The following is a 13,359-nucleotide window of genomic DNA, read 5'->3' as shown; positions in this document are numbered from 1 at the left end:
ATAGACTCTTCTGGTACCTAGGATTCATCTTTTTAGCAAAATTCATTAAAAGCCAGAGGGCATATCAGAAACTGCTGTAAAGCTATCTCTTCTTCTCATACTGCAGCCACTAAAGTCTCTACTTCCAGAGGGTTGCAGCTAAGTGTAGTCATATTTTTATCAGCTTCTCCCCCCCCCATCATTACACCTAACAAATTCCCAATTCTTCTTAAAATGTACTTCTCAATCAATGTTAGGTAACACACTCCATGTCTCAGGCAAATCTAACCAAAACTGAACAGGAGGGAGGTTCTGCTACTTTACACAGGACAGGTGGGAGCTAAAGGGTTAATGGTGAACCCTAGGTTCCCATTCTTATGTAAATTCTGCATTAAAAAAATGGGCAAAAGTTTTGCATAGAATTCTCCCATCCTGAACTATCTTACTCTACCTGGAGATCTTTCTCCCTCCCCCCCAAATTTCTTCTCCCTCTAACACTCAGATAGACCTCCAATACACATACCCCTACCTCTACATCTTTCTTCCCCCCCCCCCCACTCACCCCAACCTTCACTCCACTTACTCACATACAACTCTTGTTCTTCCTACCCCCCCCCCCAATACGTATCTAGCTTGCCTCAGGAGTGACCAGCTTGCTCCAGTTACTTCCCCACCCCCATGACACCCTACCACCTCATTAGCACGTACACCCTACGCCTGTGGCACACTTCCCCTGCTTGCTTCAGCTAATCCTCACTCCCCTTGGCCTTCATCCTCCACTGCTGTCCTAGGCCTGTGAGTTTGAAACCCGAGACGAGATGAAGGCCTGCACGGTTCAAATGAAACAGGACAGTGTGAGGAGGAGTAGGACACGGTCCAATAAGCAAGCACTTACCACCATCACCTCTGATCACCGGGAGGAGGGATAGAGGCAAACGGAGCTACCAATGCCTGCGCAAAACCACAGGGGTTGTGTCAAGAAAAAGAGAGGAGCTTCTTGGAGGGGAAAAGAGTGCAGAGCCGCTCACAGCCAGCAGAGGAGGCACGCATGGAGAGCTGCTCAGGGAACGGGCAAGAATGGGTGGTTGCCTTGTGGAAAGGTGCTGGTTCAAGTTCGGTCAGGGCTTCATGTATTTAAATTTTACCGTTGAAACAATTTACAGACCCCCAGTCAAAACCCAAAACTACCTTCACCCAACCACAACACATCCAAAAAAAACCCTAATAACAACAGCAAAGTTGGCTGAAGCTTTTGCAGACACAGCGTCCACACTAGAGAGTTGCGCGGGGACAGAAATCTCACCCGCGAGGAATCCCCTCCGTCCCCACCCGTCCCCGTGAGGAATCCCCTCCGTCCCCGCCCGTCCATATAAACTTCAGAAATAGTTATTTCATTTAATTATGCTACTGAATTAAAGGCTCTGGTAGAAACCCATTTACAAATAAGCAAAAAGACTTTATTAATTTGAAAATATTAATTGGGAAGAATACATACTTTGCAAATGGGTTTCTACCAGAACCTCTAATGTTTATAAATTTTTATCAACACAACTAATATACTACTTTATCCTGAAGCAAAATAAAAAAAAAGAAATATAATTCTTTTCCTACCTTTGTTGCCTGGTTTCTGCTTTCCTCATGTTCTCATTCAATTCCTTCCATCCACTGTCTCTCTTCCTTCTGCATCTTCCATTTGCTCTGTTACTGTGCCTCTCCCTTTCTTTCCCCTTCCAAATTGGTCTGGCACCCATCTTCTTCTCTCCGCTCCCCCCCATAGTCTGGCATCTGTCTTCTTCCCTGCCAGCGTCTTCTCCCTACTCTCTCTTCCCCATTTCCTTTCAGCGTCCTTCTCCCCCCATCTTCCCCATGTCCTGTCAGCGTCCTTCTCCCCCCTCTGTCTTCCACATGTGCTTTCAGTGTCCTTCTCCCCCCTCTGCTTCCCCATGTCCTTTCAGCGTCCTTCTCCCTCTCTGTCTTCCCCATGGCCTTTCAGCGTCCTTCTCCACCCCCCCCCCGTCTTCCCCATGTCCTTTCAGCATCCTTCTCCACCCCTTTGTCTTCCCCATGTGCTTTCAGCATCCTTCTCCCCCCTCTGTCTTCCACAAGTGCTTTCAGAGTCCTTCCCCCCCCGCCCTTCCCATGGCCTTTCAGCGTCCTTCTCCACCCCTTTGTCTTCCCCATGTCCTTTTAGCGTCCTTCTCCACCCCTTTGTCTTCCCCATGTGCTTTCAGCATCCTTCTCCCCCTCTGTCTTCCACAAGTGCTTTCAGAGCCCTTCCCATGGCCTTTCAGCGTCCTTCTCCACCCCTTTGTATTCCCCATGTGCTTTCAGCGTCCTTCTCCCTCCTCTGTCTTCAAGTGCTTTCAGAGTCCTTCCCCCCCTCCTCCCGTCTTCCCCATGGCCTTTCAGCGTCCTTCTCCCCACTCCTTCTCTACCGCCCCGGGTGCAGCACAGCCGGCCAGGTCCCCTTACTTTTGTGGCACTTCCCCAACCGACTGACAACAGCCCCGGTCCGACAAACCTCCCTGCCCTTAACTGCGAATCTAAATTACCTTATTACAGCTGCTGTAAGAAGATAATTTAGATTCGCGGCTACAGGGCAGGGAGGATTGTCGGACCGGGGAAGTGCCACAAAAGTAAGGGGACCTGGCCGGCTGTGCTGCAACCGGGGCGGGGTGTGGCGGGGCGGACCGCCCCCTCCCTTGGTAGCCACTCGAACCGCGAGGCTACTCTCCTCCTTACCTGCACTGCCTGCAGCACAGAGCCAAACGGAAGTCTTCCCGACGTCAGCGCTGACGTCGGAGGGAGGGAGGGCTTTGTTTAAGCCTTCCCTCCCCTCCGACATCAGCGCTGACGTCGGGAAGACTTCCGTTCGGCTCTGTGCTGCAAGCAGAGAAGGTAGGGAGAAGAGCCGCGCGACTGAGTACATCCAGCCCCGCAGGAACCCCGCGACCCTCGGAGGCATCCCCATGGGATCCCCGCGACCCTAGGGGGCGTCCCCACGGGATCCCCGCGACCCTAGGGGCGTCCCCACGGGATCCCCGTGACCCAAAGGGGGAACCCGCGGGATGCCCGTGGGTCCCGTGTGATTCCCGTCGTCCCTGTTCCCGTGCAGCTCTCTAGTCCACACTGCTGGGGAGGGGAGGCAGTCGTGGGCACTGGTGGCCAGATTCATAAGGCTCCAGAAAGTGCCCTGGCACATGGTCACTTTGATGATCAGACTGTGTACACTGGAAGGGAGGAGGCCCTGGCTAGTTATGAAGGAAGATGCAGAGCATCCTACCTATCCACTGGAAGTGCAAAAAGGAGCAGCAGGAAACCTGGGAATTTTTTTTTTCTTTTGACCCAGAAATTAACCACTCCCCCCCCCCTTGGGAGGTCCAAGGGTCTAGTTCAGGGGTAGGCAATTCCGGTCCTCGAGAGCCGGAGCCAGGTCAGATTTTCAGGATATCCACAATGAATATATATGAGATGGATTTGCATGCACTACCTCCTTGAGATGCAAATCTATCTCATGCATATTTATTGTGGATATCCTGAAAACCTAACCTGGCTCCGGCTCTCCAGGACTGGAATTGCCTATCCCTGGTCTAGGACAATGCATCGTAGTTGATGCAGCATGGCTATTTCATTGCAACTGTTTCATAACTGAATTGACCACGATGAATCATCTGACCTCTTATGGGGTGGGGGGGTGGTATGTCTCCCCCAAAGTAGAAGTGCTCCCCCAACATTCCTCCGCATCTCTCCATGTACCTGACCTCTTGTGGGTGGGTGGCTATGCCCTCCACATCTCCCCCAAATGAAAGAGTATGCCCCACACTCCAGTCATTCCCCCTGCCACCCCAAAGTAGAAGTGCAAGGGGAGGTCCACCGATGGATCAAAAACTGGCTGGCAGAAAGGAAACAGAGGGTTGGAGTAAAGGGCCATTACTCAGACTGGCATTGGGTCACGAGCGGAGTTCCGCAGGGGTCGGTGCTGGGACCGCTCCTGTTCAATATATTTATTAATGACCTGGAGGCGGGAACAAATTGCGAAGTTATTAAATTTGCGGATGACACCAAACTCTACCGCAGGGTTGAAACCATGGAAGACTGCGAAGATCTGCAAAGGGACCTAACGACGCTAGAAGAATGGGCCAAAAAATGGCAAATGAACCTTAATGTAGGGAAATGCAAGGTCATGCATGTAGGGAAAAAGAACCCGATATTCAGCTACAAAATGGGGGGATCACTGCTAGGGGTAAGTAACCTTGAAAGAGACCTGGGAGTGATGGTAGACACATCTTTGAAGGCATCGGCACAGTGCGCCACAGCCTCAAGAAAAGCAAACAGAATGTTGGGTATCATTAAGAAAGGTATCACGACCAGGACAAAGGAGGTCATCCTGCCACTGTATCGTGCAATGGTGCGACCGCATCTGGATTACTGTGTCCAGTACTGGTCGCCGTACCTCAAGAAGGACATGGCGGTACTTGAGAGAGTCCAGAGAAGAGCAACTAAACTGATAAGGGGTATGGAAAACCTCTCATATACTGACAGACTGAAAAAGCTGGGGCTGTTCTCCCTGGAAAAGCAGAGACTTAGAGGAGACATGATAGAAACCTTCAAGATCCTGAAGGGTATAGAAAAGGTAGACAGGGACAGATTTTTCAGATTATGGGGAACCACAAGTACAAGAGGGCACTCAGAAAAATTAAAAGGGGACAGGTTTAAAACAAATGCCAGAAAGTTATTTTTCACCCAGAGGGTGGTGGATACATGGAACGCGCTTCCGGAGGCTGTGATAGGCCGGAGCACGTTACAAGGCTTCAAAGAAGGTTTGGATAGGTTCCTAGAGGATAAAGGAATTGAGGGGTACAGATAAGAGTAGCGGTAGGTTAAAGGGATAGTCTGGGACCATTGCTCAGACAATGGGCCTGATGGGCCACCGCGGGAGCAGACCGCTGGGCGAGATGGACCTCTGGTCTGCCTCAGCGGAGGTAACTTCTTATGTTCTTACCCCCCACACATCTCTCCAAGGTAGGAGTCCCCCCCCCCCCGCATCCCTCCAAAGTAGGAGTCTCCCCCAGCCTGCATATCTGTGGAAAGTTCACCAGCTCAAGCAGCATCCAACCCCCTGCCCCCCCTCTGATGTCACGGCCTGGTCCTGTAACTAGGAAGTGATATGAGAAGGAAGCAAAGGCCAACTGAGCAGGAAGATGTGTCAGTGAACATTTCAAGAGGTATGTGGGGTGGGGGCACAATTCATTGTGGCCATTTTCATCGCAGCCGTGCTGAAACGTCTGTGATGATCCGTCCCGTTCCGCCCCCCTCAACACTGCTATCATAAGCTTCGGTCAAATTTGTAACAGCTTTGGGTGAGATTTATTGGAGCAACTGGGAAGAATCAAAGCCCCTCTTTGGTGTGGGGGGGTGAAGAAAGGACAAGCTGGAAAGGAACTGCATAAACAAGAGAACAAATCAACATCAAGTTTAATTGAATCACCAGACCTCAAATACCCGAGACCCTACTTAAATGAATTTTCGTGTAGGAAGGCACTTATCTCTCATGCCCGATGGCTGCGCGGGTGCTGGTTATTTTCGCTTTCCTTTAAGCTATTTTTGGTGCATGTATAGAAGGAGGCCTAGCCCCTGATGAAACCACGTGTGAAACAGTTGGGCAGCCGTCGGGCATAAGAGATAAGTGCCTTCCTACACGAAAATTCATTTAAGTAGGGTCTCGGGTATTTGAGGTCTGGTGATTCAATTAAACTTGGTGTTGATTCGTTCTCTTGTTTGAACAAATTTTTTTGTTTTCTTCAATTTAAGTGGATGATCCAATAAATGCCACATGGTACCATGTTTCCCTGAAAATAAGACAGTGTCTTATATTAATTTGGGGGTCCAAAAAAAGCACTAGGGCTTATTTTTTTTCATGTACAACAAACATCTCTCCCTTCCTCTCCTCCACCCCAATTCTTCCTCTTTCCTTCCCCCCCCCATGTGCAGCAAATTTCCTCCCATCTGTGCTCCAGGGATTTACTACTGTGTTTCCCCGAAAATAAGCCCTATCCTGAAAATAAGCCCTAGCATGATTTTTAAAGGTGCTCCGAAAATAAGCCCTACTGCCAAAATAAGCCCAATGGCCCATCAAGCCCAGTAACCCATTCTCACCGTGACCAATCCATATCACTAGTACTTGGCCAAAACTCAAGGACTAAGAACATTCCATGTTACCGATCCAGGGCAAGCAGTGGCTTCCCTCATGTCTTTCCTCCAGGAATTTGTCCAAACCTTTCTTAAAACCAACTACGCTATCCGCTTTTACCACAACCTCTGGCAACGCGTTCCAGAGCTTAACTATTCTGAGTGAAAAAATATTTCCTCCTATTGGTTTAAAAGTATTTCCTGTAACTTAATCGAGTGTCCCCTAGTCTTTGTAATCTTTGACGGAGTGAAAAATCGATCCACTTGTACCCATTTTACTCCACTCAGATTTTGTAGACTTCAATCCTATCTCCCCTCAGCCGTCTCTTTTCCAAGTTGAAGAGCCCTAACCATTTTAGTCTTTCCTCACACGAGAGGAGTTCCATCTCCTTTACCATCTTGGTCGCTCTTCTTTGAACCTTTTCTAGCGCCACTATATCTTTCATGAGATAAGGAGACCAGAATTGAACGCAATACTCCAGATGAGGTCGCACCATGGAGCGCTACAGGGGCATTATGACATTCTTAGTCTTGTTAGCCATCCCTTTTTTAATAATTCCTAGGAACTTGTTTGCTTTTTTGGCCTACACCGCACATTGGGCAGGAGTCCCAGTCATCACATAGGGGACATATCAAACAACTGAGCAGGAAGGTGAGCGAGTGACCTAAAGGATCAGGAGGAAAAATTACTGGGCCACAAATAAATAAAAAAAATTTCCAGGAGAAATTTTGAATACATAGCCCTGCCCTCTCCCATTACCCACACACTCCAGTCTGTTCTCACCTTTTGTGCTGTAACACCTCCAATAGCGTCTTCTCCGCATTAACCAGGTATAGCTCAGCTCTTTCTTCATCTTCAAAATACAGCTGTGAGACATTAAAAAAAAATAACCCCAGAGTAAAAATGACAAAAACGCTGCTCTGCCAGGAGTGCACTCAGCGTCTACCAGCAGGGCCAGCATGTGACATCCAGCTCTGCTATGTTCCTCATGGTCACTCTGAAGGATGCAGGACCAGTGGCGTAGCGAGGGCTAGAGGTGCCCCACCCCTGCCCTCTTCTCCGCCCCCCCCCTCCACACGCTCCTTCCCCGCCCCCTCCTGTCACGCACGTGACACTTCCCTTCCACCTTACCTCTGTAACATTCCCGGCGCAAGCAGAAACCCACAAGCTGCTGCCGTGCTGGCTCTTGCACCGACATCACTTCCTAGGATGTGATGTCAGAGGAAGAGCCGACTCTGGCGCAACAGCAGCTTAGGGGTTGCTGCTCGGGCCAGGATCGTTACAGAGGAACAGTGGAAGGGAAGTGGCGTGCATGCGTGGCAGGGGGACGGAGAGGAGGATGAGTACCTGTGCCCTTGCCGAGATGACGCCTGGGGTGGATCGACCCCCCCCCCCCCGCACTATGCGTACTGCGGTCTTCTCACATGCTGCACACTGAAGCCAGTTTTCTGTATTGCTAAAACTACACTTAAGTGCAAACCACTCAAATCAAACCCTTTTCCTAGGGCAGGGGTGGGCAACGAGGGCCAGAATCCAGTCGGGTTTTTAGGATTTCCCCAACGAATATGCACGCGATCCATTTGCATACAATGGGAGGTAGTGCATGCAAATAGATCTCAGGAGACAGTACAGCAAATTGCCATGGATGAAGAAGTCTTGGAACACATGGGAGGAAATCTTGAAGCATCAGTCACTTCTAATGAAGCAGCATAGCCCAATATACTAGAAATGTATTTTTTAATGTTTTGCAAAGAGAAGTTTCTGTCTGCTGATTGTGTGAAGCCACCGATTTCAAGATCTTTCTACTGCATTGAAGCTCCAGGTCTGCTATCGCACAATAATTTCTCCAGCCACAGCAGCACGCCATCTTGCACTCAGGATTTTGTGTCCTCAACTTCAATACTGAAGAAATATTTAGGTTTTCCACTTTTGATCAGAAAATAGTTATGTTTAAGGGGGGGGGGGGAAGAGGATGGCCAATTCACTGCAGTTTTAGAGTGCTATGAAATCATCCAAACTCTACTGATCAAGAATGGATTTCAATCTAATATAATAAAATGATAGGCCACGCATGAGCACTAAAAAAACGTGTTCCCTGGTCCGTCGCGGAAACACGAGTGCGCATGCGCGCCTACAACGTCACCACAGCCTGCCCTCCACCTTGCGCCGCTGCAGGCCCCACACTCGCAACTCACACATCCACTGCAGCCTAGCAACTCCGACCATAACCTTCCCCCCTCAACCGCCTATGCCGGCTCAGGCTCCCGCCGCAGTGGAGGGACGAAAAAGCCTATGACCCCCCATCTTCAAAATTTGTCTCCAGCGCCTCTTATTTGCTCTCCGCTCACCTCTCTTCCGTTGACTCCGAGAGGGCCACAGTGGGGGGAGCGAATGGTACGGTCGGATGGGAAGGGAAGCAATGGTAACGGCTCCTCTCTCGAACTGCACCAGGATCGAGAGAGGAGCTGCAGCGCCGGCTTTCAACTTAAAACTCCTGGGCCTGCTTCAATCTTGACAATGATACAGGAAGTGCTACCATTTTTATTAGGCCTCTTCCACTCTCCTCAAGCATTCTTTTCACTGTGCTCAAGTTCTTCCAGTGGGCCCATGTTGCCATAGTAACATCAGTGCAAGATCTGTGGGTGGAGACGGGTCAAGAACTGGCCACTTCCCTCCGTGGCTTTGGCCTGCCAGTCAGTGTGGTGGTTGCTATGGAGAAAAATCCCAGAGGGGCTCAGGAAGCTCTAAAACACATCCAGAGGGCCTACAAAGTAAGAGGTAGGATGGGAAGAGAGTAACCATATGGGGTTGCCTCACCAGTCACTATATCACCTCTATACTTAGGGCCAATCTATACGGAACATACCATGGGGTGGGGGTGGGGGGGGTCATTTCACCAGTCACTGTACTGTTTTGCTTTTATACATAGACCTGAGATTCATATTCATAGGGCTCCAAGAAAAGGAGGATGGATTGAAACATCTGGGTTTTACATTTATTGGAAGTAAAAACCTGGATGTCTCAATCTATTCTCTTTTTTCTGGAGCCATATAGTAACCTTTATAGAGAATGGATGGATTATGCCACTGAGTCATGACACCACAAACTGTAAGGAATCCACCCTGTGATGTTTCGTGACAAGGTACAGGAGTGGTTTGCCATTGCCTTCTCCTGTGCAGTGTGTGGCTCCACTATATCACTGCTTCCCAATTTGAGGTCTCTCAGCCTATAGCACCTGGTATTCCCAGGTGGTCTCCCATCCAGGTGCAACAGTCTTCACACGCTGATTCGGGCCCTTCTCCTGCCCTGATGATGTCTTCAGAGACGCGACAGATCAAATAAGGGCAGTAGAAGGACCCGAAGCAGCGTGTGGGGACTGCTGCACACACGCTGCTGGAATCACCAGGTTTGTAGTTGGGCCCGCGGGAAGGGAAAGTGGGGTAGAGGAAACGCTAATACTGCTGCACAGGGAAATGGTGTGGGGGGAGGGAAATGGAGGGGGAGGGAATGCTGCTTTGGACAGACAGACAGACAGAGGGAGGAAGGGAGACAGAAAGAAAAGAAGAAAGACACAGGGCCAGGGAGATACATAGAAAGACAGACAGACAAAGGGGGCCAGGGACAGAGACAGAAATAAAGACAGCGGGAGTTGCGTCGGGGGGGGGGGGGGTGTGGGATGTGGCAGAGGGAACTTTTCCAATGGGTGCAACTGGGCGGCTGTCGGGAACCTATGATCAGGGGCAGAGCAAGGTAAGTGTATCATAGGGATAAGAAGGAGGAGGGGGGAGAAAAAGGAAGGGATGCCTACTGCTGGATAGGGGGAGAAGGAAAGAGGTGCTGATGGACAGGGGGTGACGAAAAAGGAACAGAGGCCTAATGTTGGACAGGGGGAGAAGGAAAGAGGTGCTGCTGGACAGGAGGGAGGTAAAACAAAGGGAGAAGGGCTGCTGCTGCATAAGGAGAGCTGTGAAGGGGTAGTGGTGCACACAGGGGAGGTAAAAGGAAGGGAGAATGGACAGGGGAAGCAGGCAAGGGGTGATGATGGGCAGCCAAGGAAAAAGAAAGACATAAAGAAAGAAAGCGGCTAAGGAGAGAGAGAGAGAAAGAAATAAAGACAGACACACACACATATATTCTAGCACCCGTTAATGTAACGGGCTATATAAAGAAACACAGACAGACAGACACACATTTATTCTAGCACCCGTTAATGTAACGGGCTTAACGACTAGTTAACAATATTTGAAATAAAACTGAACAAATTAAAAAAAAAAACCTAACAAAACAGTTTGTGGTTGCTGACAGTGTGCCAGTGGCATCCTTGTTCAGGATGGGCTGTAAATCTTTGATATGTTTTATGGTTTCAGCTGGGAGCTGTAGTTGACAACTAGGGGTGTAGAAGATTGCTCCTGGCCATTTCTCTGGCCCTGCTAATCTGTTTTCTCACTTCATCAGGTGGGTAGTGTCATCTCAGATATGTCCTTTCTCCAGATGGGAATCTCAGAGGAGTCAGAACAAATGTGGTGTATCGTAGGTCTTGGCAGCAGACAGTGGGCCTAGTGGTAGGCGATGAGTGGAAGCGTCTAGATGTGTGGCAGTCAGCATGTTATTGGTACAATGCATTTCTTACGTGTCCCTCATGGAATCTACACAGAGGACTCTGTCCTGGAAAGCTCAGGCCTCCATAAACTGACCCTGACTCATAAGCTGCCCCTGGACTTACTCAACCACCCCCCTTAAAGTTTAATATACAAAAAGTTCTGAGCAAGGGGCAGTGGAAATTAAATCAGTTCCACCTACCTCCAGCTCATTGGGGTGGTACTTTCGCTCCACGTCCCAGGGTGGCTGGTCTTCAGCAAACATCATAACGAGATGATCAATAAATCTGCAACCAAGAGACACCTTTTAGCCTACTCTGTAAATCCTACACAATGCTCTGCATTGGGGTTTACACACATGTCCAAACAGACCCCTCTGCCCTTGTCCAGTGTCGCTACCTTAAGTTCATTCGCTATGTGGCCTAGAAAAACAGTAAACCCGTCATAAAATACCAACATTATAAACTCGACATAATCCTATATTAGCACAAAAAAAGTGCAGAAGATGGAGCTGATTTTACATGTTTGGAAAAAAAAAACAAAAACCCAAGCTCCAGCCTTAAGAGGTCATCTAGTTTTATTTATTTATTTATTTAATTTGATTTCTATCCCATTGTTGCCAAAGAGCTCAGAATGGATTACAGGATTAACATACAGAAATTCTGTACAAGTTAAGGATACATGTTTTTATCCTAACTTGATACATACTAGGGTCTAATATTAATATACATAATGTACTGTTTACTGGTGACAATTTGCTTTGGCTGTCTTTACGATGCAAGGTTTCCAGTACCAGTTATACCTAATTTGACACACAGAAAGTTACACGTTATTTTGGCTCCTACACTGTTCCCCGCCCCCCCCCCCCCCAACCATATGAAGGGGATTGTGGGTAATAGGTCATGGCACAGAACCTCTCTCTCCCAATCTGAATGAATCTATGGGTACTCCATGGCCTCTCTGCCCAAGCTCCCTTCTATTATTCTAAGCCCTGACACTTGCTCGACAGCCACTGAGCCGGCTGTGTGTCATACGGGCATATTATACAAAGCCGCTTCAAAATGCCTGGGCTGCACCGGTTCCAACCATACACACATGCGGCAAACTTCTGTAGGCCCAACAGCTCCTAATACTTTCATTCAAACAAGCTTGGAGAAATCCGATGGACCCAAAATACCGTCCTATGCAGGTCACAGACTTGAGGAATTTACCTGGAGCTCTCGTGAAATGCCGAGATGAAGTCTGTCAGTCTGTATTCCGGGTACAGAAACAGCACGGGCCAGTGCAGATTATTGTTCTCATCCAAATACACCTTTGCGCCTGTGGCGTTCCCGGAGCTCAGCCCGTCTAATGAGAGCTCAGCAATCCCATCCAAGGCATCCTCTTCACCCCCACTGCAGGCCTGCTGGAACAGCTTAATATTCCGATCCTAAGCCGAAAAGAAAACTGAACTGACAAAGGAGCAAATCAGTGGCGGAGAGGAGCTTCCGAATATCTAAACCCTTCAACCCCCACCCGAGCGCGAAAAGTCCTTTCTATGTGAGAGATCCTGGATAGCCCAGCACACAAAAGAGCCCAAGCAGAAACATATGCAATAGAGCAGGCTCAGCTCACTGGTTCTGCAGCACAAATAAAGAAAAATAAATTTTTCTTTGGTATGCAATAAAGAATGAACATGCAAATTACTAGCATGTTAAAAACACGCGTGTAATCTGCAGCTCACTGCAAAATGCCATCCTTCCTGCCAGTGAATAGTAATTGGCTCAGCCACCGACAGGAAAGGTGAGGTTCTTTCCCAATCTCCTCCCCACAGAGTCACAAACCCCAAGTTCTCCTCCCCTTTCCTCTACTTAAACACCTTCCTGGTGTCTAGCAGCAAACCCCACCCCCCCTCCAATTAAACAGTTGATATCTAATAGCACATCCCCCTGCTTTCCCCCGCCAGACAACTTTAAAAAGCTCTAGTACAGGGCTACTCAATTCCGGTCCTCGAGATCTACAGACAGGCCAGGTTTTCAGGATATCCACAATGAATATGCACGAGAGAGATTTGCCTGACTTGCCTTCTTGGTAAGCAAATCTCTCTCATGCATGTTCATTGTGGATGTCCTGAAAATCTGGCCTGCCTGTGGATCTCGAGGACCGGAACTGAGCAGCCCTGCTCTAGTGTCTAGCGACAGGGTGGGGTCAGTCAGCCATATAAGAGAATTTTCAACTTAAGAACATAACATAAGAACTGCCATACTGAGACAGCCTGAAAGTCCATCAAGCTCAGTATCCTGTTTCCAAAAGTGGCCTCCCCAGGTCCCAAATACCTGGCAGAAAAACAAAAAGCAGCAACATTCCAGAGCTCAGATTGTGATGTCATAATGCCTCATTCCACCAGTGCCTAAAAGCCAACCTCATCAGTGATGTCACAATGGCTTGGATTGTCCTATACTTGGCTCACATAAGAATTGCCAAACTGGGACAGACTAAAGGTCCATCAAATCCAGTATCCTGTTTCCAGCAGTGGCCAAAAACAAAGAACTTGTGGAGAGTTGATGTCCAAGATGAAGGCTTTATTAAAACAAATAAATAATCCACATAAAA

General features: G+C 48.7%; 1 protein-coding gene across 3 annotated transcripts in view; it reads right to left on the bottom strand.

Annotated features, from left to right (window-relative positions):
- Nucleotides 1–13,359, bottom strand: part of TTC4 (tetratricopeptide repeat domain 4) — a 36,181-nt gene that overhangs the window by 9,667 nt on the left and 13,155 nt on the right. The window contains exons 7-9 of one of the 3 annotated variants that reach the window (XM_033915487.1): nt 11,979–12,196; nt 10,970–11,054; nt 6,953–7,035 (exon numbers count right to left, since the gene is read on the bottom strand). In XM_033915487.1, coding sequence (XP_033771378.1) covers nt 6,953–7,035; nt 10,970–11,054; nt 11,979–12,196 — 386 coding nt within the window. Of the gene's footprint in view, nt 1–6,952; nt 7,036–7,929; nt 8,934–10,969; nt 11,055–11,978; nt 12,197–13,359 lie in introns of those variants that run through there. The other 2 variants (XM_033915489.1, XM_033915488.1) reach the window with 2 other exon arrangements.

The sequence above is a fragment of the Geotrypetes seraphini genome, chromosome 12 (genome assembly GCF_902459505.1).
Source record: "Geotrypetes seraphini chromosome 12, aGeoSer1.1, whole genome shotgun sequence".
NCBI lineage: Eukaryota > Metazoa > Chordata > Amphibia > Gymnophiona > Dermophiidae > Geotrypetes > Geotrypetes seraphini.
This window is presented reverse-complemented; position numbering and strand designations above follow the sequence as displayed.